At 36.7% G+C, this 25752-nt stretch overlaps 1 protein-coding gene across 50 annotated transcripts in view; it reads left to right on the top strand.

Annotated features, from left to right (window-relative positions):
* Nucleotides 1-25752, top strand: part of MEF2C (myocyte enhancer factor 2C) — a 163942-nt gene that overhangs the window by 71168 nt on the left and 67022 nt on the right. For all 50 annotated transcript variants that reach the window (XM_063612235.1, XM_055232996.2, XM_055232995.2 and 47 more), the window contains one exon: nt 7098-7301. In XM_063612235.1, coding sequence (XP_063468305.1) covers nt 7098-7301 — 204 coding nt within the window. The remainder of the gene's footprint in view (nt 1-7097; nt 7302-25752) is intronic.

Raw genomic sequence — 25752 nt, 5'->3', positions numbered from 1 at the left:
GTAAGTCAAGCAACTTTATGCAAGGGCACACAGCTCATAAAAGGCAGAGCTGGGACTTGATTTTCAACTTTTATGTTTTTCTTTCTACATTGCACTGCCCCAGTCATGATGCATATATCCTGCTTCTTTAAAATTTCTTTAATAATGTGATTTTCTATTTTAACAATCTGGATAATTATTTTTCTGTTCATTTTCAGTACATCATTTAATGTTGTCTACTCAAATTCTTTAGTCTTTTATGTCTCTTCTAGCCACAAAAAAAGTTATTTTATTTCTTGAAATATGGAAATTAGAGGCGATAATATATGGGTGGGATTGAGTAACTGAAACATCGGTGATTCTGTAGGGTGCATGCTTGGTGAACCATAGTGCCATTCACTCTTAACTCAAAGCTCTATGATACTTAGGCATAGATTAAGAACATCTAAAAATTAGAATAAATATTTTAAAGGTCTCTAGTCTAACTTCCTGCTTAATTCAGGAATCCCTTCTACATCTTCCTTGATATCCAGCTCTATGTGAACATATTCAGAAATGAGCTGCTTCCTGCTTGGTGAGACTAGGTCCACTCTTAGGCAGTTCTCATCACTAGATTTTCCCTTGTTTTGAACCTCTTTGTGATTTTCAACAATGCTTACTAATCTTGCCTCTTGGCATGGGCATATGCTTCAGACCTTAGAAAATGTTTAGCATTTCACTTTTAATTCTATTTTTTCTGAGTTATACATTCCAGATTCTTTCAACGGTTCCTCATGCAAAATTGTTCTCAGACCCTACATCAGTCTGTTTACCATCCTGTAGATGCTCTAATTTTGTCAGTGCTTTCTTAAAATGTCACCCTCAGAACTGAATACACTACCAAAGATGGTTCTGACAAACAAAAAGATCAGTAGGATAATTAATTACCACTATAGAACACTAAAACTTTAGATCCTTTCCCAAAATTCCATAATTTTGTCCAACCTGAGCTTTTATAATTGTTTTTTAAAAATATGAGTGTGGACTTTAAAATTACCTTCATTTGATTCATCTTGATTGTGACCGGCTTTCTAAAGGCTGTAGAAGGTGCTATGGATATAGACTCCATCGCCTACTGGGTTTGCTCAAGCACCCAGATATATGTTGCATGCAGATCTGATAAGCCTGCCTATCTATACACCCATCTAAACCAACGACAAAAATGTCTCCTAGGATGGGAAAAGTACTGAACTCCATGGCACTTTACTAGAGACTTTTTGATAAACTTAACATTGATCAATTAAGTTGGCCTCATTAATTATAGTTCATCAGCCATATTTAAATCAGCTAAATTACTACCATCCAGTCTCAAATTGTGCATGAGGATTTCATCACTTTTCCAAATGCTTATTCTTTGAAAATCTGAACTCATCAGAAAGTTCAGTACGTTTGTGCTGAACAAACTCAGTCATCCTGAACCCATGGATCCTCCCCATTCTTTCTGTATCCTGTGATTGTAAAATTAAATTTTTATCTTCAGACTTTTTCATCTTTCATGATGAGTCATCCAGGCAAGGGATAAAAAAGAAAAAAACTTTGAACTTTTTGAAGTATATTTTTCTTAAAGTCTGCAGCATATTTACATATATAGTTTTCTCCAGATATCATTTACCTTCTTTATTATAAATTCCAAGATAGTGTAATTACTTTATCTTAAGATTTGTATCACTAATAAGCTAAACATTGTAGTAAAATAAAGGTATATGTGTCCAAAATCTCTTATTTTTGAGAGATCAAATTATTTAAAAGGCAAGTAAAACAGTATCTTCTCTAACATAAAATTATACCGAAACATTCAGACTTCAAAATGTAGTATTTCCATTCCATAATCCACTCATTCAGCAAAGGTTCATTGAGTGGCCACTGGTCAGAGTCTGTGAGAGGCCTGAGGGAGGGTCTTTGGGGAATTCAAATCTGGCAGAAGGGAAAACTCATATACAACCAACTTTGTAATACTGAAGTAAGTCTGATAATAAAGATTTGTAAAAAGTGCTGGAGGACTACAATGAGAAAGGAATGAGTTTTATCTGAATGTGACAAGGGAAACATCAAAGAAAGAAGTTGGCGTTTAAACTAACCCTTACAGCATGATGGGCGCATCCAGTGGCCAGGTGGGAAAGGAGAGATGGGAGTAATACCACAATCAGCTTTCACCAAGTCAAGATTAGAAATAACCAGTAAGGTGGATTTCATTTCATACTCATCTTGACTGAATTTACATCTACTATTATTTTTCTAGCTCAGTCTAGAGAAAAGCTTAGACTGAAAACAAAAACTGAATTCACCCAACTCTAGATAAAAATACAAATTCAGATTATTAGACATGACAGAAAATATAACTCTGTTGGCCAAGTCATGCATTTTGTTCCAAATAAAGAAAATTCCTTTTAAACGTTATGGAATTAAATGACTTTTTTTTCTCCAGCCACAAGGAACTGATATGAACAAGGGAGATATTATTTTATGTAATGGAAGCCACGGTACCTAGCACAAATGTCTGACATAGAGAATATTCAATAAATATTGCTTAGCATAATGTTTGACACGCAGAAAATGCTCCATAAAACTTGGCCAAATTATTTTTATATTTTTTGTGAATAGACTTTCTTAAATTTTTAGTAACTGATTTGTATGGTGTTGTATTTAATGAATGTTTCTTTTCTCAATTTCAAATTCTAATTTCTGTTTTTCCTTCATACCTAATAGGTTCTAGAGCCATTATCAACATAAGATGTATGATATCTGTCCTTATTCTAGGATTTCAAAGTCAGGGCCACTGTAAAACTTAACATACCGTCATCACATTTGGGGCTATTTAAAGATTCAAAAATATAAAGAAAAAACATAAAATAAAAAACTTACATAGTAGTTCTGCTTTCTATGCTATATCACACATTAAGTCTCTTTAATTTAGTAACATGTTGACTTATGTAAATACTGGAAAAGAGTGACTCTGCCTAACTACTGTAAAAACCTCTTTCTGCCTCACCTAAGGTTCCAAACACGTTATTTAAAAAGAAATATGGACTTGTCCCCGTTACAAACTATTATCAAGTTAAGAAAAATGTAATCATCACAATGCATTATTTAAGTATAAAAGCAGAGAATTGAAATCTTTGTCATTGAGTGGCATATTTTAAATGAAGAGTAATATTCCAGATCTCTTTAGAAAGCCTAATGCTTAAAAATAATTTTATCTAACTATGAACAATGAGAAAAAGCATTATAAAATACATTTTGAGTATGCTATGAAGAATATGAACATAATGCAGAATTAAATTTAGAGCAATTAAGAGTAGATTTTGAAGATATTTTCTTACATGCTTTAATACAGTCATTATTTCAGTTTGCAGTTTTAAATTGCAGAAGAAGCTATATGCACTGACTTCTTTGACGGGTATTATTAAATAAGTATGCATTATCCAGCAGCCTATTTGGTTACACAAAAATTGAGGAGCACTAAAAATAAACACAAATAGTGGCATTAATGATATTTCTGTACTGAAATGTACTTCGATTATGAGCGTTGTAACGTGCAAAATTCTGAGGTCTGAGTACAACAGAAACCATACTGTATTGAGACATTCCACATATAGCTTGTGGTCATGAAGTCTGATTAAAAGTGGTTTTAGATATATGAAAGTAGTCTAGGTCAGTGCCTTCTGTATTGAACGTATTCTGTAGCCTATTTCACTAAATAAAATGCCAATATGCAGGTACATTTTCATATCAAAATTGGATCTAAAAGAAATATTAAAAGACATTTAGTGCAGCTCTGTGTAATTAATGATTATGTTTCTTTATTCATTCCAAAAAGATGGTTTTCAGCCCATCCTTAATATCAATTATGACTCATCTGAATAAAACAGAATAAAAGTTTCTAAAGTAGTATGATAATCAGATATGAAAATAAAACACTAGCTATATTTTATCAGAAGTACTTTAGAAAGACAATCAATAAAGATGAAATAGAAGGTGAAACACTGACAATTACAAGAAAGAAGAATTATCCAAGTTGAAATGTAAATAACGTAACTGAGTAAATATTGACTAGTTGATATGGGCTAGTAAATACCTAAATGCCTTATTTTCCAAACGATGGTCACTACAGCTTTATCTTTCTATCAGTCATAATAGCATCCTCAAATAGCCATAAATGGTAGACTCTTCAAGTCACCAAGACAAGTATATTTTGCTAGTTCTTCTTTTTTGGTTAAGTCAACTAAAAAATTTGTGGGAACTAGTATTCATTGAGCACCTACTCTAAGCATTATACTCAATACTATACACACATTATTGGATACAATCCTCACAACAGCCCTAAGATAGGTATAAATCTCTGTTTTACAAATGTGAAAAATCAAACTCAAAGAACTTTATTTAAAGTGAGGCGAGGCACGGTGGCTTATGCCTGTAATCCTAGCACTTTGAAAGGCTTAAGCGGGAGGATCGCTTGAGCTCAGAAGTTTAAGACCAGCCTGGGTAACATAGGGAAACCTCGTTTCTACTAAAAGTAAATAAAAATGAAGATAAAGCCAGAACATGTTGGTGCACGCCTGTAGTCCCAGCTCCTCAGGAGGTTGAGGCGGGAGGATCGTTTGACCCTAGGAAGTGGAGGCTGCAGTAAGCTATACTAGTACCACTACACTCCAGCCTGGGTGACAGGGGAGACCCTGTCTCAAAAAACAAACAAACAAAAAAGAAGTTGTTAAGTGAATTTCACATGACTAGCAAATTCGGCATGCAGCTTCAGAGTTCTGTGAATACAAACCCTATGTTATTTGCTTTCTACTGTACTACCTTCAATGTCAATATGATAAAATAATATAATTATTATTAAGTAAGGAATATATTTATTGTTAAAAAATTTTGCATATGAGTTGTTAAAAAAATTTCGTGGGAAAATTTATCACATATATAACATAAATCAATTGTATCTTTCTAAAGATTTCACATAGTAGTTTCCCCTATCAATTTTTATGCCATGGATTTTTACCATGTGCCTACACTTGTCTACTGATCTAAGCACTGGGGATAAAGTAGTGAGCAAAATAAATACGGCATATGCCCTTGTGGAGCATGCGCTCTAGTGGAAGAGAGGTTAAACAGATCACACAGGAAAATATACACAGTTTTGTGTATTTTTTTATTTTGTATATTTGTATACAAAATAGATTTTGCATATTTTTGTATATTTTTGTGTATATTTTGTATATTTGAAAATATAAAATGTGATTGTAATATGAAGGAAAAATAAAAGGTGATAAGTAAAACAATAATTAACAAATGTGGAGAAATGAGGAGACTGGGAGGTCAGGCTTTCTGTCTGCTAGCCCACAGTCCTTGTCAACATAAATCTATTTAGTTGTGGGGGAGGGTGGGGAGTGGGAGAAGGTGGCAGGCCGGGATTCAGAGTTTTCTCTGAGGTTTCTAGTTTGGATGACTGAGTTTATGGTGAGATGGGGATTCCAAAAGCGGCAGCAGATTCTAGACTGAATATAATGAGGTTGAACTTTGGAGGGTTTGACAATCCAGGATGTTTAGACAGGTGTGGAACTGGAGGACACGCATTGGGTGTCTGGAGACAAAGAGAAAGATGAAGGGTAGGAATATGCAATTAGGAATTACACACAAATCTGTGATAAAATGAGCTGGCCTCTGCAAGGTGGGCTGGATTTGAAGTTATGAAAAAGGTTTAAATGTTTTGTTCTGAAAACAATAGCTTAATTAAGTAAATGAGCTTTTCCCAGAATATGTGCCTCAAAAACCCAGTTCTGAAGAGTGATAGTAAGTGCTCCTCAAAATAAATAAATATGCAAAGAAACAAACGATATGTCAGCAATAGGTTCGAAAAGCAAGTTAAACAAAGTTTAAAAGGTTTCATAGCCTTTAATATACCAATGTGCCTCTTTTTCCAAACATATTAGGCCATTGAACTTTTTTCTTAAGGAGTATTTTATAGGAACAGTACTCTGCAGAATGAATACCTGCTGGGAAACACTGGACCATATAAAGGTTTATAAGAGACTCCGTCTCAAAAAAAAAAAAAAAAAAAGAATGTTCACGCCTTTTCAGTAGCCAGACTAGAGCAACAAGCTGAAGTTCAATTAAAAGAGAGTTGAAATTGGGAAGAGTGAAATATATTTTTGCATTTGGTAGGATTGGCAGGTAGGAAGTTTTCAAAGCCAGGGAGAGGGAGCTGTTGTAGACAGCTCATCAGGAAAAAGACAGTAGGAAGAGTGAGGCTTTGCAGTTTGAGTTGAATTGAGGAAGGAATGATTCCAGGCAGGGAGATCATCTAGGACAGGAAGCTGCTAGGCTGTCCAAAATTGAAGTGATAAGGACATGAGTGATAGAGTTGCCTGGGAAATAGTGTGAACCTGAGAAATATTTTGAGGAAAGGAATTATGGGTCTTGGTAATGGATTAGATTAAAAAAAGAAAATGGTGGCATTAACAATACAGTTTCTGGCCTGAGAGAAGAAGAAAGATACACAGAAGAATGAAACCAAAACCCTAAGCATATGATGGCTAACGGACTTCCCAGTGCCCTGCTGGGTTTCTAGAAAACAGAATACAACATCGTCTGAGATCACAGTCACATCCCTTCAAGTGTTTTCAATTAAATGACATGAGACTAGACAATTTTAAGACTTGTTTGAACACAGATCTAAAATGCTAAGTTCATAATGTCATGTCCACTCTTCAAATAATCAAAAACAAGCTCCAAACTAATTATTAATTGGGAAATATGTTAACCATGCTGAAATTAATTTTTTTTTTAAATCTTAACTTGCTCAAAGAAACATGACCAGTTCCCTGGTCACCTTTGTTAAAATACCCTACATTAAATCTTGCATTTAGAGTCTCACATTCAGCAGCAAGCTAGAAATCACACATTTTCAAATGATAAGCAGAAATTAATATTAGATTTATTTGCTTTCTTTCTAAATGTGTTAGTGCCCAAGGGCTCTGACAACTGCACACCATTGTTTTGTGAAGGAAAAGAAAAAAGAAAAGAAAAAAACCACACATGCATGAATATTTTTTAAAAACTTTTGGCTGCTTTCTTTTTTCTAGGTGACATTTACAAAGAGGAAATTTGGGTTGATGAAGAAGGCCTACGAGCTGAGCGTGCTGTGTGACTGTGAGATTGCGCTGATCATCTTCAACAGCACCAACAAGCTGTTCCAGTATGCCAGCACCGACATGGACAAAGTGCTTCTCAAGTACACGGAGTACAACGAGCCGCATGAGAGCCGGACAAACTCAGACATCGTGGAGGTGAGTGAGCATGCGTGGTGAGCCCTAAGCCTCCGCAAGCCGGGGCGTTTGGACCTCCCCCTGCCACACACACATACACACATCATGTTCTTTTTCCTAAGATGTTCATAGTACCATAGATAGACCCAGGATTATTATCTATTGCAACTCTTACTCCACCTTTTCTCTCCCCCTCAAAAGTTAGAGTGATGTAATGATAGAGACCATGTAAGATCTGGTCTTTGCTAGAAATCAAGTACCAGTGTCAAACTATTTGCTTCATCTTTTGCAAGTGGTCATTGTCCACAGCTGTGTATCAGGACACCATGATTGGGAACTCTTGCCAGGGAATAGCTCATCCATATTTTAGACACTTCTGATCATTTTTTTTAGGTATATAATAGTTTCCCGGCATCATCAAAGAAAAAACGTATTTAAAAATGAACTCACCCCACCCTCACACTTTCAGTTTTTCGATTTAGGTCTCTTCTTTGTAATTCATTATTCTGAATGCTTTCTTGCTGGAATAGTAAAGGCAATTATTTTCCTAGAAATGTTTTTTCCTAAAAATTATATCATTATATATATCAGTGAAAACTGTTAATATACATGGGATCAGAAATCAGATGAAAATGAATTTCTAAATGTTAGCTCAGTGTTTAATCAATGTCAGATTTAAAAAATTGCTTTATTGTGCCAAAAATAAATGAGCATGATGCTGAAAGTCAAAAATGTTTTAGATGTGTTAGCATAAGTCACACACCATACAGTTTTGGCTGGAACTTTTTAAACGTTTTCAGCATCGATCCTATTTAAATACTTCGTAGTACACTTCATGAGCAATGACTAAGACTACGAAACAAAGAAGGAAGAGGTATAATAAGGATGGTTCCCATCTGCCTGTTTTCTTCATCTATTTGTCTACTCTGGCTTCCCTAGATTGTGCCTGCTTTCTCAGAATAAAAAGAAAATTAATAAGTGTTTCAAAAGTATGTACTCAAGAGTCAGTTTGCCAGAGTACACGTCATTCTTGCCATTGCTTAGACTGGTTCCATATTGTAAAAAAGTGTAGTGCTAATCCTGATCAAATGAATATGCCTCCCACATCCATCTCCCTTTTACCTGTTACCATCGTCTAAGACTAATTCTCATTTCTTTGTTTTTATTTGAAAGTTTTTCAAAAGTATTGAGCTGATTATTATACTTTATTTTTGCCTAACGAGGCCAAGGAAATAATTTCAGAGAAATAAAAGTGAATGATAAATAGACCTAGGGTGATATGTGCTTAAAATACTATGCATTATTTTAGTTTTTTATTGATAATTTGAATTGTGTGCTTGCCTTGATCTTGAAATTTAGGATCACTGATGAAATTTATCTATGCATTTCAGATAGTTTTTTATTTGCATATAAATATGAAAGTACAAAAATATGAAGGTGAACACTGCTTGTGTGTGTGCACTAATACATATGTAAAATAAATTCAAAAAACAAAACAACTATTTACTCAAAACTCCATCTCATTACTAAAACCATTATAACAAAAGTCAGGGTTACAAAAGAATTTGAGTTGGAATTTATCATTACACTGGAACTGCTAGTCCTTAATGTCATGTGAAATGCTGTAGAACCATAATGAGCCAATTGGAAAACATGTTGACTTCTAAAATTTGCTTTCTTAAAGGAGTTTAAAACCTAGAACATTCATCTTCTGAGGGTTTTTCTTAGGAATATATTATATGACTTGAAGGCAACTTAAAACTTCATATATTGGCCAGGTGCGGTGGCTCACGCCTGTAATGCCAATACTTTGGGAGGCCTAGGTGGGCGGATTGCCTGAGCTCGGGAGTTTGAGAGCAGCCTGGGTAACATGGCAAAACTCCGTCTCTGCAAAAAAAATACAAAAATTAGCCAGGCATGGTGGCACGCATGTGTGGTCCCAGCTACCTGGGGGGCTGAAGGGGGAAGATGGCTTGAGCCTGAGAGGTCAAGGCTTCAGTGAGCCTAGATTGTGCCTCTGCACTCCAGCCTGAATGACAGAGCAAGACCCTGTCTGTTTAACAACAATAACAAAAAAACCCACTTCATATATTGTATGAAATCTTCATATTTTTTGATAGGTGGATATTTGAAAGTCAGACTTCTTTAAATGCCACAAAAACAGCACTGGGTTAAGAGTCACTGTTTTTCATTTGAATCTTTGTCTTGCACTTTTGTGCAGTGTGGTAAGTTGGGTACCTCTCTGGGCTGAAGTTTTCTCATCTCAAAAATGAAGGCATTGGATTTGAAAGTGCTTTTGCAAGATTATAATTTTTTAAAAAGCAATACTTGTAAAACACGAGTAAAGAACCGGCTCCATTTTCTTGTTAACATCAGTAGATTAAATCTCTGAATCTCTCAAAAAGACACCTCGAGGCTCCTGGGCCAAATCTAGAGATGCGATGGCTCAATTATTTGGATGAACATAACGTGTAAGTCTAACACATTGTGGGTCCGTCCTGTTCAACTCCCCGAATTATGCATTCTTCACATATTTGGCTTTTCCACATTTTAGTAATAACAGAGATCATGGAAAAAGAAGTAAGATGGGACCGCTAGGCTTGATAAAATTTACATCATCTTCATGTGGAGTATTTTTCAAAGTGCTGATCACTGAAATTAGGATACTTGAGACACGTGGTGGAGAAGAGGGGATCTGGATTGGAAGTTGCATTTATAAAAAGTTCCCCAAGTAGGCCGGGCGCGGTAGCTCACACCTGTAATCCCAGAACTTTGGGAGGCCGAGGCGGGTGCATCATGAGGTTAGGAGATCGAAATCATCAGGGCTAACATGGTGAAACCCCGTCTCTACTAAAAATCCAAAAAATTTGCCGAGCGTGGTGGCGGGCGCCTGTAGTCCCAGTTACTCAAGAGGCTGAGGCAGGAGAATGGCCTGAACCCAGGAGGCAGAGCTTGCAGCAAGCCGAGACCATGCCACTGCACTCCGGCCAGGGCGACAGAGCGAGACTCCGTCTCAAAAAAAAAAAAAAAAAAAAAAGGTTCCCAAGTAATTCTTAGACACACTAAATTTGAAAACCTCTGCAGCACTAGTACATAAATTGTGTTGGAGGCAAAGACCTATGATACATCAGGGATTTGAATTCTTTCTTAGAATGGATCTACCATAAAGTCGAAAGTTAAGATTGTTTACTACTCCTGGGTAAAATTTTAAATCCTATTTATTTTAATTTAATGGAATACATTTAACTGAATAAGTTTAATGAGGAGCATAATATGTTTCATGAAGGGTCATTAGTTTTATATTTCCCATTTGGACCATTACCACTCTTCCTTAACCCTCTAAAAACAGTTTACTCACAAGAAGAAAAGGTATGGGGAGAGATAGAAATAATATAATTTCCAGCCTTTAGACAGAAATACAAATTTCTGGGCCGTACCAGAGTAGTGCTACAGGGTCATAGGAAATTGTGCAGTGTGTGGGTGTTGAAAAAGATTCCTTCTTTTAGGAAAAAGCTCTACGTAATTATCATGTCTTTGCTTGATAATTAGCACTACTCCAACAATGGCACAAAGACTCACAAAGGCTTAACAGACAGACTGAGATTGGTTTTTTTATTATTATATTATAATGCAGCTTGAATATCTGTTTAGATACAATATATAAATATGCCAGATTTAGTAAATGTGTTAAATTTTTAATCCATTGGTTAAAAAAAACAAAAACAGTTATTGTATTAAAAGCACTTCCTTTGAAGAAAGTCCATTTTATTTAACTCTGTGACAAGTATACTGGGATATTTACCCAAAATGCTAGCTTGTCAGACTGTTGAAATTCAGTTGGGATGGCATTAAGGTACTGCCCCCTTCGCTGCTTGTTCACTAGCTCCACTCCTCGTTCTCTTAGCTGTCTAAGACAGCAAACCCTACCAGTTTATGTTGGGCTCTGTTCCTGGAAGAAGATGTGGTTGTTGAGTACTTCAGGATGATCTGAAGATGCAGATCCCACAGGACATGCTTACAGCCCATTGCTTCATTTAGCAATGATTTAGCAAGCTCCACTCATGCTCAGCACTGTGCAAGAGACTCTGAAACAGCAGGAGACAGGCATTCTTGTTAAGGATGTAAAACATATATGCAAAAAGTCAGCTTGGGAACAACTGGACGGCAAAGGAACAATAACCTCATTAATGCAGTATAAACTGCTGAAATGAAGGCGTAGGCTAAACAATTCAACAGAACTCATTCAGCCAGGTCATGTGATTTTCCAGAGCATTCCAGGTGATCCTTGGAGTGACAGGACTCCCAGACAGGTTACCTCCATATCCAGCACATGTTTTGTAACCACAAAATCCTTGTGGGAGTATCACTTAGCACCCAGCCAGGAAGGAATCTCTCATCCCCTCAGTGAACTCAGTGATTCTAATGAGTTACTCCTTCAGTCTGGGCCCGCAGTCCAGTGATGAAGTGTGGAACGGGAATAAAACACAAGGCCCTTTGCTGCTCTCTAGGAAATTCAGAGATGGATGTAACTCCTGCAGAAGAAACCTTTGATTCACACCTGTCTCAATAGAGGATTATTGGTTTTTCTTTTTAGAGGAAGACTCGATGTGTCTGTGTGTGTGTGTGTGTGTGTATGTGTGTGTGAGAGAGAGAGAAGGAAATGGACATAGGGAGATGGAGAGAGAGAAGATGAGAGATGAGAGATTATATTTACCTGATATTTTATTATTTTGGAAATTTTATTTGCTGTCACCTGAATCCTGACTTCTGTTTTGATTTAGAGACATCTAAGAACAGTTGCTGCAGCAAAATGTTTTCTGCACAGTAATAATTAAGGCCTAAATTGGGATGGGAAAAGCCTTAAAATAGTTTATAACTTGTATAGCTTCACAATGCTGATGAAAGTTATCAACGAGCTAAGTGCTCTTACGTAGTTGAGTGAAAATACTGAGTACAATTTTTGTTGAAAAGCAAATGCAGCAAATAGCGGAATTGGACTTCTTTACAAACTCAGTATCACAAAATTTGGAAATGGATGTAAATGTGAAAATATGTCTACTTTACTTGAGCATTCATTATATCTAATTAGCTTCTAATTTTATACTTATAAAAATATAGATGTAAAGCCATTGTAGCCAGACTGCCTCTCTAGATTCCTCCTCTCTGGGCAGAGCATCTCTGAAAGAAAGGAAGCAGCCCCAGTCAGGGGCTTATAGATAAAACTTCCATCTCCCTGGGACAGAGCACCTAGGGGAAGGGGCAGCTGTGGGCGCAGCTTCAGCAGACTTAAATGTTCCGGCTTGCTGGCTCTAGAGAGAGCAGGGGATCTCCCAGCACAGTACTTGAGCGCTGCTAAGGGACAGACTGCTTCCTCAAGTGGGTCCCTGACCCCTGTGCCTCCTGACTAGGAGACACCTCCCAGCAGGGGTCGACAGACACCGCATACAAGAGAGCTCCGGCTGGCAACTGGTGGCTGCCACTCAGGGACAAAGCTTCCAGAGGAAGGAACAGGCAGCAATCTTTGCTGTTCTGCAGCTTCTGCTGGTGATAGCCAGGCAAACAGGGTCTGAAGTGGACCTCCAGCAAACTCCAGCAGACCTGCAGCAGAGGTGCCTGACTGTTAAAAGGAAAACTAACAAACAGAAGGGAATAGCATCAACATTAACAAAAAGGATGTCCACACCAAAACTCTATCCAAAGGTCACCAGCATCAAAGACCAAAGGTAGATAAATCCATGAAGATGAGGAAAAACCAGTACAAAAAGGCTGAAAATTCCAAAAAACCAGAATGTCTCTTCTCCTCCAAAGGATCGCAACTCCTCTCCAGCAAGGGAACATAACTGGATGGAGAATGAGTTTGACAAACTGACAGAAATAGACTTCAGAAGGTGGGTAATAACAAACTCCTCTGAGCTAAAGGAGCATGTTCTAACTCAATGCAAGGAAGCTAAGAAACTTGAAAAAAGGTTAAGGGAATTGCTAACTAGAATAACCAGTTTAAAGAAGAACATAAATGACCTGATAGAACTGAAAAACACAGCACAAGAACTTTGTTAAGCATACACAAGTATCAATACCCAAATTGATCAAGCGGAAGAAAGGATATAAGAGATTGAAAATCAAATTAATGAAATAAAGCATGAAGACAAGATTAGAGAAAAAGAATGAAAAGGAATGAAGAAAGCCTCCAAGAAATATGGGGCTATGTGGAAAGACCAAACCTACGTTTGATTGGTGTACTTAAAAGTGACAGAGAGAATGGAACCAAGTTGGAAAACACTTCAGGATATTATCCAGGAGAACTTCTCCAACCTAGCAAGACAGGCCAACATTCAAATTCAGTAAATACAGAGAACACCACAAGATACTCCTCGAAAAGGGCAACCCCAAGACACAATCAGATTCACCAAGGTTGGAATGAAGGAAAAAATATTAAGGGCAGCCAGAGAGAAAGGTCGAGCTACCACAAAGCGAAGCCCATCAGACTAACAGCAGATATCTCAACAGAAACCCTACAAGCCAGAAGAGAATGGGGGCCAGTATTCAACATTCTTAAAGAAAAGAATTTTCAACCCAGAATTTCATATCCAGCCAAATTAAGCTTCACAAGTGAAGGAGAAATAAAATCCTTTACAGACAAGCAAATACTGAGAGATTTTGTCACCACTAGGCCTGCTTTACAAGGGCTCCTGAAGGAAGCACTATATATGGAAAGGAAAAACTGGTACCAGCCACTGCAAAAACATATCAAATTATAAAGACATTTGACACTATGAAGAAACTGCATCAACTAATGGGCAAAATAACCAGCTGGCATGATAATGACAGGATCAAATTCACACATAACAATATTAACCTTAAATGTAAATGGGCTAAATGCCCCAATTAAAAGACACAGACTGGCAAATTGGATAAAGAGTCAAGACCCATCTGTGTGCTGTATTCAGGAGACCCGTGAAATGTACAAAGACACACATAGGCTCAAAATAAAGAGATGGAGGAATATTTACCAAGCAAATGGAAAGCCAAAAAAAAAAAAAAAAAAAAAAAAAGCAAGGGTTGCAATCCTAGTGTGTGATAAAACAGACTTTAAACCAACAAAGATCAAAAAAGACTTAAGAAGGGCATTACATAATGGTAAAGGGATCAATGCAACAAGAAGAGCTAACTATCCTAAATATATATGCACCCAATATAGGAGCACCCAGATTCATAAAGCAAGTCCTTGAAGACCTACAAAGAGACTTAGACTCCCACACAATAATAGAGACTTTAACACCCCACTGTCAATATTAGACAGAACAACGAGACAGAAAATTAACAAGGCTATTCAGGACTTGAACTCAGCTCTGGACCGAGCTGACTTAATAGACACCTACAGAACTCTCTACCCCAAATCAACAGACTTCAGCATTCTTCTCAGAACCATATCACACTTATTCTAAAATTGGCATAATTGGAAGTAAAACACTCTTGAGCAAATGCAAAAGAACAGAAATCATAACAGTCTCTCAGACCACAATGCAATCAAATTAGAACTCAGAATTAAAAATCTCACTCAAAACCACACAACTACAGGGAACCTGAACAACCTGCTCCTGAATGACTACTGGGTAAATAATGAAATTAAGGCAGAAATAAATAAGTTCTTTGAAACCAATGAGAACAAAGACAGAGTGTACCAGAATCTCAGAGACACAACTAAAGCAGTGTTTAGAGGTGAATTTATAGCACTAAATGCCTACAGGACAAAGTGAGAAAGATCTAAAATTGACACCCTAACATCACAATGAAAAGAACTAGAGAAGCAAGAACAAACAAATTCAAAAGCTAGCAGAAGACAAGAAATAACTAAGATAAGAGCCGAATTGAAGGAGATAGAGACATGAAAAACCCTTCAAAAAATCAATGAATTCAGGAGCTGATTTTTTTAAAAGATTAGCAAAATAGACTGCTAGCCAGACTAATAAAAAAGAAAAGAGAGAAGAATCAGATGTAGTAAAAAATGATAACATATTACCACTGATCACACAGAAATACAAACTACCATTAGAGAATACTATAAACACCTCTATGCAAATAAACTAGAAAATCTAAAAGAAATGAATAAATTCCTGGACACATACACCCTCCCAAGACAAAACCAGGAAGAAGTCAAATACTGAATAGACCAATAACAAGTGCTGAAATTGAGGCAGTAATTAATAGGCTACCAACCAAAAGAAGTCCAGGACTAGATGGATTCACAGCTGAATTCTACCAGAGGTACACAGAGGAGCTGGTACCATTCCTTCTGAAACTATTCCAAATAATAAAAAAAGAGGGACTCCACCCTAACTCACTTTATGAGGCCAGCATCATCCTGATGCCAAAACCAGGCAGAGACACAACAAAAAAAGAAAATTTCAGACCAATATCCCTGATGAACATCAATGCAAAAATCCTCAATAAAATACTGGCAAACCAAATCCAGCAGCACATCAAAAGCTTATCCACCATGAACAAGTCAGCTTCATCCCTAGGATGCAAGGCTGGATCAACATACACAAATCAAAAAATGTAATCCATCACATAAACTGAAACAATGACAAAAACCACATGATTATCTTGATGCAGAAAAGGGCTTCGATAAAATTCAACACTCCTTCATGCTAAAAACTCTTAATAAACTAGATATTGATGGAAGGTATCTCAAAATAATAAGAGCTATTTATGACAAACCCACAGCCAATATCATACTGAGTGGGCAAAAGCTGGAAGCATTCCCTTTGAAAACCAGCACAAGACAGGGAGGCCCTCTCTCACCACTCCTATTCAACATAGTATTGGAAGTTCTGGCCAGGGCAATCAGGCAAGAGAAAGAAATAAAGGGCATTCAATTAGGAAAAGAAGAAATCAACTTATCTCTGTTTGCAGGTGACATGATTGTATATTTAGAAAACCTCATTGTCTCAGCCCAAAATCTCCTTAAACTGATAAGCAACTTCAGCAAAGTCTCAGGATACAAAATCAATGGGCAAAAATCACAAGCATTCCTATACACCAATAACAGACAAACAGAGAAATCATGAGTGAACTTCCATTCATAATTGCAACAAAGATAATAAAATAGCTAGGATTACAACTTATAAGGGATGTGAAGGACCTCTTCAAGGAGAACTGCACACCACTGCCCAAAGAAATAAGAGAGGACACAAACAAATGGAAAAACATTCCATGCTCATGGATAGGAAGAATCTATATTGTGAAAATGGCCATACTGCCCAAAGTAATTTATAGATTCAATGCTATCCCCATCAAGCTACCATTGACTTTCTTCATAGAATTAGAAAAAACTACTTTAAATTTCATATGGAACCAAAAAAGAGCCCGTATAGCCAAGACAATCCTAAGCAAAAAGACCAAAGCTGGAGGCATCACACTACCTGACTTCAAACTATACTACAAATCTGCAGCAACCAAAACAGCGTGATACTGGTACCAAAACAGTTATACAGACCAATGGAACAGCACAGAGGCCTCAGAAATAACGCCACACATCTGCAACTATCTGATCTTTGACAAACCTGACAAAAACAAAAAATGGGAAAGGATTCCCTATTTAATAAATGGTGTTGGGAAAACTGGCTAGCCATATGTAAAAAGCTGAAACTGGACCCCTTCCTTACACCTTATACAAAAAAATAACTGTAGATGGATTAAAGACTTAAACATAAGGCCTAAAACCATAAAAACCCTAGAAGAAAACCTGGGCAATACCATTCAGGACATAGGCACGGGCAAAGACTTCATGACTAAAACACCAAAAGCAATGGCAACAAAAGCCAGAATTGACAAGTGGGACCTAATTAAACTAAAGAGCTTCTGCACAGCAAAAGAAACAATCATCAGAGTGAATAGGCAACCTAAAGAATGGAAGAAAATTTGTGCAATCTATCCATCTGACAAAGGGCTAATATTCAGAATCTCTAAGGAGCTTAAACAGATTTACAAGAAAAAAACAACCCCATCAAAAAGTGGGCGAAGGATATGAACAGACACCTCTCAAAAGAAGACATTCATGGGGCCAACAAGCATATGAAAAAAGCTAATCATCACTGGTCATTAGAGAAATGCAAATCAAAACCACAATGAGATAACATCTCACACCAGTTAGAATGGTGATCATTAAAAAGTCAGGAAACAACAGATGCTGGAGAGAGTATGGAGAAATAGGAATGCTTTTACACTGTTGCTAGGAGTGTAAATTGGTTCAACCATTGTGGAAGATGGTGTGGTGATTCCTCAAGGATCTAGAACCAGAAATACCATTTGACACCAGCAGTCTCATTACTGGGCATATAACCAAAGGATTATAAATCATTCTACTATAAAGACACATGCACACATATATTTATTGCAGCACTTTTCACAATAGCAAAGACTTGGAACCAACCCAAATGTCCATCAATGATAGACTGGATAAAGAAAATGTGGCACATATACACCATGGAATACTGTGCAGCCATAAAAAAGGATGAGTTCATGTCCTTTACAGGGACGTGGGTGAAGTTGAAAACCATCATTCTCAGCAAACTAACACAGGAACAGAAAACCAAACACCACATGTGCTCACTCATAAGTGGGAGTTGAACAATGAGAACACATGGGCTCAGGGAGGGGAACATCACACAGCAGGGCCTATCGTGGGGTGGGGGGCTAGGGGAGGGATAGCATTAGGAGAAATACCTAATGTAGATGACAGTTTTATGGGTGCAGCAAACCACCATGGCACGTGTATACCTATGTAACAAATCTGCATGTTCTGCACACGCATCCCAGAACTTAAATAAATATATATGTACAAAATTATTTTTATGTGCTGTATAGATACATATTATACAAGGATACTTAAGAGAAAAAAACAGATTCACTTACCTAATCATTTGCAGATTTTCCTTCTTTCAGTCATTGATTGAACAAAAATTTGTTGAATTCCTGCTCTGTGTTATGCTATGAAATGCCTGGAGATACAGATATAACCAAGGCCCCTCAAGGACTCTCAGTCCTTAAGTTGGCTCACAAGGCCATGCATGATCTGATCCGTATATTTCTCTTACTCTTCAGCCTCACTTTTTGCAATTTCCCTGCCATCAACCTGCCCTTCCAACCCCCATCCTATACTCAAGCCACATCGTACATATGTACATTCTTCAATCTCTCCAAGCTCTGTTTTGTCTTAAAATTCCTTACTGGATCTCTGCTTGGCTGTTACTTATGCTTCACTCAAGTCAGGTCCCGATTATACTTTGGAAAGTCATCCTTGAAGCCCCCGTAACTTGTGTTAGGTGCTTCCCCTATATTACAGTCATCATGTGTTCTATCTTTCCCATCAGAGCACTGTTAAAGTTGTTATCCAATTGCCTGTCCCACACTAGATTCTAAACTCCCAAAGGGCATGGGACTGTACATGTTTTGCTCACCATCATATTCCCAGTGCTTAACATGAGGTCTAGAGAATGTTACCTCCTTAGAATATATTCATAGAATAAACAAACAGGAAAGACAGACATATAATCAAGTGATTAACATGTGGCATAATGTTGCTCATTTAAAGTATGAAAAAATGTTTTTACAGTTCCAATGAAACAATTCATTAAATTTTGATAGTTTATCAAAGCACGATCTAAAAACACTCAAGTAATCTAGGTCCATACTCTCCAATATAGTAGCTAATAGGCTCATGTGACTATTTACATTTAAATGAATTAAAATTAAATAAAATGTCCAATTCAGTTCCTCAGTTGCATTAGCCACATTTCAAGCATTCAATAGTCATGCCTGGCTAGTGGCTACTGAATTAAACAGGGAAGATATAGAACAGAATGCATTGATCATCACAGAAAGTTCTATGAGACAGCACTGATCTAGACTGAAATATGAAGAGGGAGATATTTAAACAAATTGTGTTTTCAAATTAATACCAAAATTAATTCTTCAATATAAAATTTGAGAAGTCACTTCGGAAGTGAATAACTGTGTACCTTGTGATTTTGGAATTGAGAGCATAATGTTCACTTCAAGAGACTCTGATCTGCAACTAAACACACCATAAAACTAAAAGCACACTTTACCCCTAACCTATAACCACAGCGTCAATCAGTAAACTTATGATCTGGTCAGAAAGCCCTTGCAAGTTGTCCAGGCTGACGGGGAGCATTAACTGTGTGAGCTGGGTGATGTATACTGTATTTTTTTTTTTAACTTGAAGCTTGTGAATGGAAAGATGATAGTTCTGTCTTATTACTATTTTTAATTTACTTGAAGCAACATTGGACCAGTATTTACCTATATAATTAGTAAATTAATTTTTCCAGAAAAGTATTTTTCATTATGAAAAAATTTAGAGAAATAGTATTCTTGAGATACATTATAAATCCTTCTTAGATTTACTATAAAACATAATTGATATAGATCTTATTGCTAGTGACTAAGTAAACCTACCCTGCCCTCTGTTAAGCCAAGCATATAATTGCTTTTCAATACATGGTATTGAAAAATTAACTAAGTATTAGTATTTTCCATGAAGATTTAAACCTTCCATGTTGTGGCTTCTGAGGGAAAAGGGGAGAAAGATTTTGTCATTAAAAAAGATCTTTATTTTCCTGAATTTTAATGTAATTTTGTTTATATATCTTTAAAAGACTTTTATTAGTACCTGTAAATAATATTTTTATTTGTTCCCTAAAGTCTTAAAGAAGAAATGAGTCTAAAATTTTTTTAATGTATTCATATTTCTCATAACTATACCACAATGGTTTGTATAGATCAAATTTGAAAAGCCATTTCTTTTTTACAAATAATCCTCTTGCTTAATGTACATGTTTTGTAAACATGAAGAGCTGCTTCACATCTCATTTATTAAGAAAATAATCATTGTTGAACAAATAACAATGTGAGGCAATAAAACTGAACTTCCTCTAGTCTCTGTTATTACACAGCTCTAATAGTTTGCAGGCATTAGTATGAACACAGTGAGCAGATAATTACTTAATAATAGTAGAAGCAGAAAAGACAGGGTTGAAAATATAGACTTCTATCAGTAATATAATTTCTTTATCAATGTTAATCATTACCATTTTATCATTATTATTATTTTACATGAACCTTCCTGAACTAGAGCAAACCAAAGATCTCATGTGATCTCTCTTCCCCTGACTCCCACCATACCTGGAAATGAAAAGAGAAAAATATATAGCCTGCATGATAATTGTCAATTTTTAATGATATTTACAAGTTTCATGGCATGTGGAACTTGGTGGTAAGCAGCATATTTGAACCAAATGTTACATTCTAGCCATGGATATCATCTAAGTAAAAGAAACATTGGCTTTAAAAGGTGCCAGATAAGAATCAAAGTGTAGAATATTCTTACTTCCTCAGGAAAAGTTACTGAATATACAGTCATGAAATATTCAAAAGTAAAGTTTTAAGAATGATTCTGAGCCTTGCCTAGAAGCAGAATTCTAAGATGATGGCTCTTTTCATTAAGGAGTGTTTATTATTTTAATTTCTTCACTCCACTGTTGGTTTTGGGGGTTTTGTTTTTGTTTTGTCTAATTACAAATCCGCCTCCTTTCCCTGAAGGGCATGATGAAGCTTTGTTCATCTCTGTACCTCCAGCTGCCAGCTCAATGCCTAGCATATTGTGGACATTCAATATATATCAACTTACTGATGATCATTAGCATAAATAAAATTTTTAAATATACGATTTTTTCTTTGGTGAGATCCGATGTGTTCTAATAATAAAAGTGAGAATCTTTCAAGTCAGCTAGAGTGAATAAATGTTGTTTTGCATCAAAAATAAATAATTAATTAAATTACAAGGCACAGGAAACCAAGAAGTATTGCTTGTGGTGCTGGTGGAAAGTAAAGGACTTCCAGACCAAGGTACAGTATTTTGATTACTGGAGAAGAGAGAAGAAACCTGTTAGTGCCTTGGCCAGTATTGGGCCAAATGAAATGCCTGTGGCCCTGTCTGAATCACCAGAGTATCTTGCTAAAATGCTAATTCTAACTCAGTGGGTATGGGGCAGGGCCCAGGATCCCTGTATTTCTGACCAAGTGATGCTGATGCTGCTGGAGTAGAAAGGATCTAGACTTCCTTTTCCAAAAATGTATTTCCTTCCGCATGGAATTTGAAAGTGTGTCTGTAGACTATTTCCTCTTTGTAATTTTATGGAGGGTTAGAATCATGCTATAAAACAGGTTCTTACAACTGAAATTCAGTGAAACTAATTCTTGAAAGGAAGTGTCTTAGGTTTTTCTGGAAGTGTAATATATTCATAAAAGGCCCATCACTACCCAGTGAGGTGGGACTCTGGCACATTTCACTCCTTAGTGGGTGCCCATCACTTTGTACTGGCTGCCTGGAGCACACAGTTAAGGAAGATGCTGAGTCCAAGTCCAGACATTCAGGAAGTGTGATGCAATTGGTTAGGGGCATGTGCCTTGGGTGCAGAGAGATAGTCGTAGCCATAACTTTTTCATTATTCTCTTGGTCAAAATAATCAATAGGACATTCTGGGAAAAGACTTAATCAGGCTGGGCGCGGTGGCTCACGCTTGTAATCCCAGCACTTTGGGAGGCCGAGGCGGGCGGATCACGAGGTCAGGAGATCGAGACCATGGTGAAACCCCGTCTCTACTAAAAATACAAAAAATTAGCCGGGCGTGGTGGCGGGCACCTGTAGTCCCAGCTACTCGGAGAGGCTGAGGCAGGAGAATGGCGTGAACCTGGGAGGCGGAGCTTGCAGTGAGCCGAGATTGCGCCACTGCACTCCAGCCTGGGCGACAGAGCGAGACTCCGTCTCAAAAAAAAAAAAAAAAAAAAAAAAAAAAAAAAGACTTAATCAAACTCAGTCATTAAAAGGACTGTAATTAGGTAAATGCTGCATATGTGTACAACAGATTAAGTAAATAAATTATATTATTGGAAATATATCCCATTTTATAGCTATTTGGCATATTATCCAGTCATGTCTCAATGGTATTTAGTGTATTCTGCACTACTCTGAAATTTAACCACCTGGAAGAAGTTATGAATAAGAAAAAAAATTCTCTGTCAATTATTTCTAAAGGTCATAGAGTTAATGACTAGCTGGGAGGTTAATTAGATTCTGAAAACCTCTTCATATCAATTAAATCTCTTATCTTTATGTTTTAGTAAATAAACTCAGTAACTATTTAGAGCTACTGTTCTAGGGTAAGAAACGTTGTAAACAGTAAAACTACACAATGGGTGTTTGGGTTTTTTCCTCATATTAAAAAAAAAATTATAGCAGTCATGGTGGCTCACACCTGTAATCCCACCACTTTGGGAGGCTGAGACAGGAGGATTACTTGAGCCTAGGAGTTCAAGACCAGCCTGGGCAACATACAGAGACTCCAACTCTACAAAAATAAAAATAAATTAGCTGGGTGTGGTGGTACATACCTGTACTCCCAGCTACGCAGGAGACTGAGGTCGGAGAATCACCTCAGCATGAGAGGTTGAGGCTCCAGTGAGCTGTGATCATGCCACTGTACCCCAGCCTGAGTGACAGAGCAAGACTCTATCTCAAAAAAAAAAAGTATTACAAAAAGTAGATATATGAATTAATAATAGTAACTTATTTTAATAATGGTAACTTATTTTATAATTTATGAATTAGATACTTTATTTTTCAATAATAAAAGTGTGCATATTACTATTTAATCATAAACAAGTTCCATCACTATGTCAAGGAGGAAACCATTTCATAGAAAAATAGACCAAAGTTACCCTATGAATGAGCTACTACTAATCTAAAGCCAGCTTCACTCTCAGTTATTTCAATAGGACGTAAGTTTATTGATTGACTATGTGGTTAGCTCCAGAAACCCAACCCCTTTCAAAGTTACTGTATACATTTGTAAATAAATGGTATATTTAGCATCTATACTATGACAATTATAAACTCATTTCTGTCATGTAAATTTTCTTTGGATAATATAACCAGACTTCAGATCAAAAGACATAGATCTGCACTAATCTGTAAAGTAGCCTAGCCACATGTGGCTATAGAAATATAAATATAATTTAAATTACATAAAATTAAAAGTTCCGTTTTTCAGTCTCACTATCCACATTTCAAGCAAGATGTGACTAGTGGCTCCCAAATACAATTGTCCATTATGAAAGAAACCCTCTGTTGGACAGCAAATGAAGAAACTGGTGAATCTAGTGCTCTCTTTCATTCAAATAACTGGCATGGGCTGGGCAAGGTGGCTCATGCCTGTAATCCCAGCACTTTGGGAGGCCGAGGCAGGCAGATCATTTGAAGTCAGGAGTTCAAGACCAGCCTGGCCTACATGGTGAAACATCGTCTCTACTAAAAATACAAAAAAAAAATTAGCCAGGCGTGATGGCACATGCTTGTAATCCCAGCTACTCGGGAGGATGAAGCAGGAGAATTGCTTGAGCCCAGGAGGTGGAGGTTGCAGTAAGCTGAGATTGTGCCACTGCACTCCAGCACTCCAGCCTGGGTGACAGAGCGAGACACTGTCTCTAAATAAATAAATAAATAAATGGCATGATGGTTAATAGATACAGCCCAATAAAGGATACGTAAACTGGAGAGATTGCACCTGGCTACTTCACCTTCCATTCCTGCAGCAGGCATTTATGACATGCCCACTGTGCGTCAGTCAGGACCTGAGCCAGGGCAGCGAAATCCAACCAGGAAAGTTGAATCACTCAGTCAGCATTTACTCCAAGGAACAGAATATTTGTTAAAGTCTATGTGATTTTGTGGAGAAAGACGAGAAAATGGAGGGATCACTGAAGCTGGAATTGCCCTGAGGAAAAAGAGAAAATGGAAAAGAGACAGGAAAAATGAGTAGTAAGGTTGTAGAAATAAGCTAGGTCTCTTGTGAACTTTTCCAACAGGGAAGAAAAGATCATGCATGCACACGGTTTCTTCTGATTTTTCTTAATTAGTATGTGCGGAATTTTATCTTCATCCAGGCTTCATGATTGGTTTTCCTTAACTGTAGTTGTTCCGAATTAATTTCATGTGGGGGAAAAAGAAAGCTACATAGTGATTTTTCTAAAGAATATTGTTGAAGCATTGTTATGAGAGTTCATCTTTTAAATTTTACTTCTAGGATATAGGACTTTAAAAGCTCCACAGATTTGAAGGAAAGATGGAGATTAAAAATTCAGTTCCAGTTATAGCAACATCACACACTCTCATTCTCTAACGGAGGGTGAGTTATGTAACCTTGCTGGGCTTTAGGTTCCTCCTGAGTTAATGTTGTCTACCCTGAGCTCCTCACAGGGCTGTCATGAGGATTGCAGGTTATAACAGATGTCAGAGCCCATTGTCAACTCTTAAGTTTTAAAAAATTAGTTTTATTTTCAAAGTCAAGAGAAAAAGTTCAGAGAAGAAAAAATGCTAACCAAAGGAGAGAGAAGACAGAAATTCTTAATTTACGATTGCATAGTTTATGCTAATAAGTATATTATTTATAAATAAATATTGAATTATATAAATAACTGTAGCATTTTACATAAATTAAGAAGATCTAACAAAGGTCAACGAATTGATTTTTTTTTTCTTTCCCACAAGTATTTATGAAGTGTATGTGCAAAGTATGGTGTTCACGGCCCTCCAGGGCCAGTAGTAGTCCATGGTGGACAGAATATACACAGTATTTGTTCTCTCATTCAGTAGATATTGATGGACATGAAGATCATTTGCTACGCATTCTGCCAGTTACTGGTGGTGCATCTGTGATTATGATACCCAATTATCTGAACCATAATAAGAGATAGACAAAGTACAGTGGGCTAACAGAGGAGAAGGAAAGCAGTTATAACTGTGAGCACCTGAAAAGTCTTACTGTAGATTTCAGATGAAGGCATGGCCTTGAATAAGTAGAATAATTTGATATGGTAAGCCAATCTGAGAACCATTTTTCCCATTTAAACTAAAAGTGAGACTAATAAATGTAATGATATATGGACATTAAATACATATATGTATATATATACACACAGATATGTAGTATGTATATGTAGCAGCCTTTATTTTTTGTTTTCTGTTGGCACTGGATTTTTTAATGTATGGTTTTTCTGTAAACAGATGGTTATAATTTCTAGAGAAATTCCATAGAGTACAAATGTTAGAAAAATGCAGTGAATTTCATTGCCTTTAAGCTTAATAAAAGGTTCAACCTTAAAGTTGCATCCCACATCCTTAGTTTAACTTTATAGATGAGATTTTTTTTCCCCTCTCTAAATTCTAAAACATGATACATCTGGCTGAGAGGCTGGAAAATTGTTACATGCCTGTGCAACATTCTTACAACCTAATCAGGTCTTCAACTTTTCTCGCAGTTTAATCATTGGAGAATGTTCTTTGTTTTTGTAGTCACTGTTTCACATAGTAACAGCTTGTTGTATTTTG

The sequence above is a fragment of the Symphalangus syndactylus genome, chromosome 11, assembly GCF_028878055.3.
Source record: "Symphalangus syndactylus isolate Jambi chromosome 11, NHGRI_mSymSyn1-v2.1_pri, whole genome shotgun sequence".
Lineage (NCBI taxonomy): Eukaryota > Metazoa > Chordata > Mammalia > Primates > Hylobatidae > Symphalangus > Symphalangus syndactylus.
Note: the sequence above shows the minus strand (reverse complement) of the source record. Positions and strands in the feature narration are given on the sequence as shown.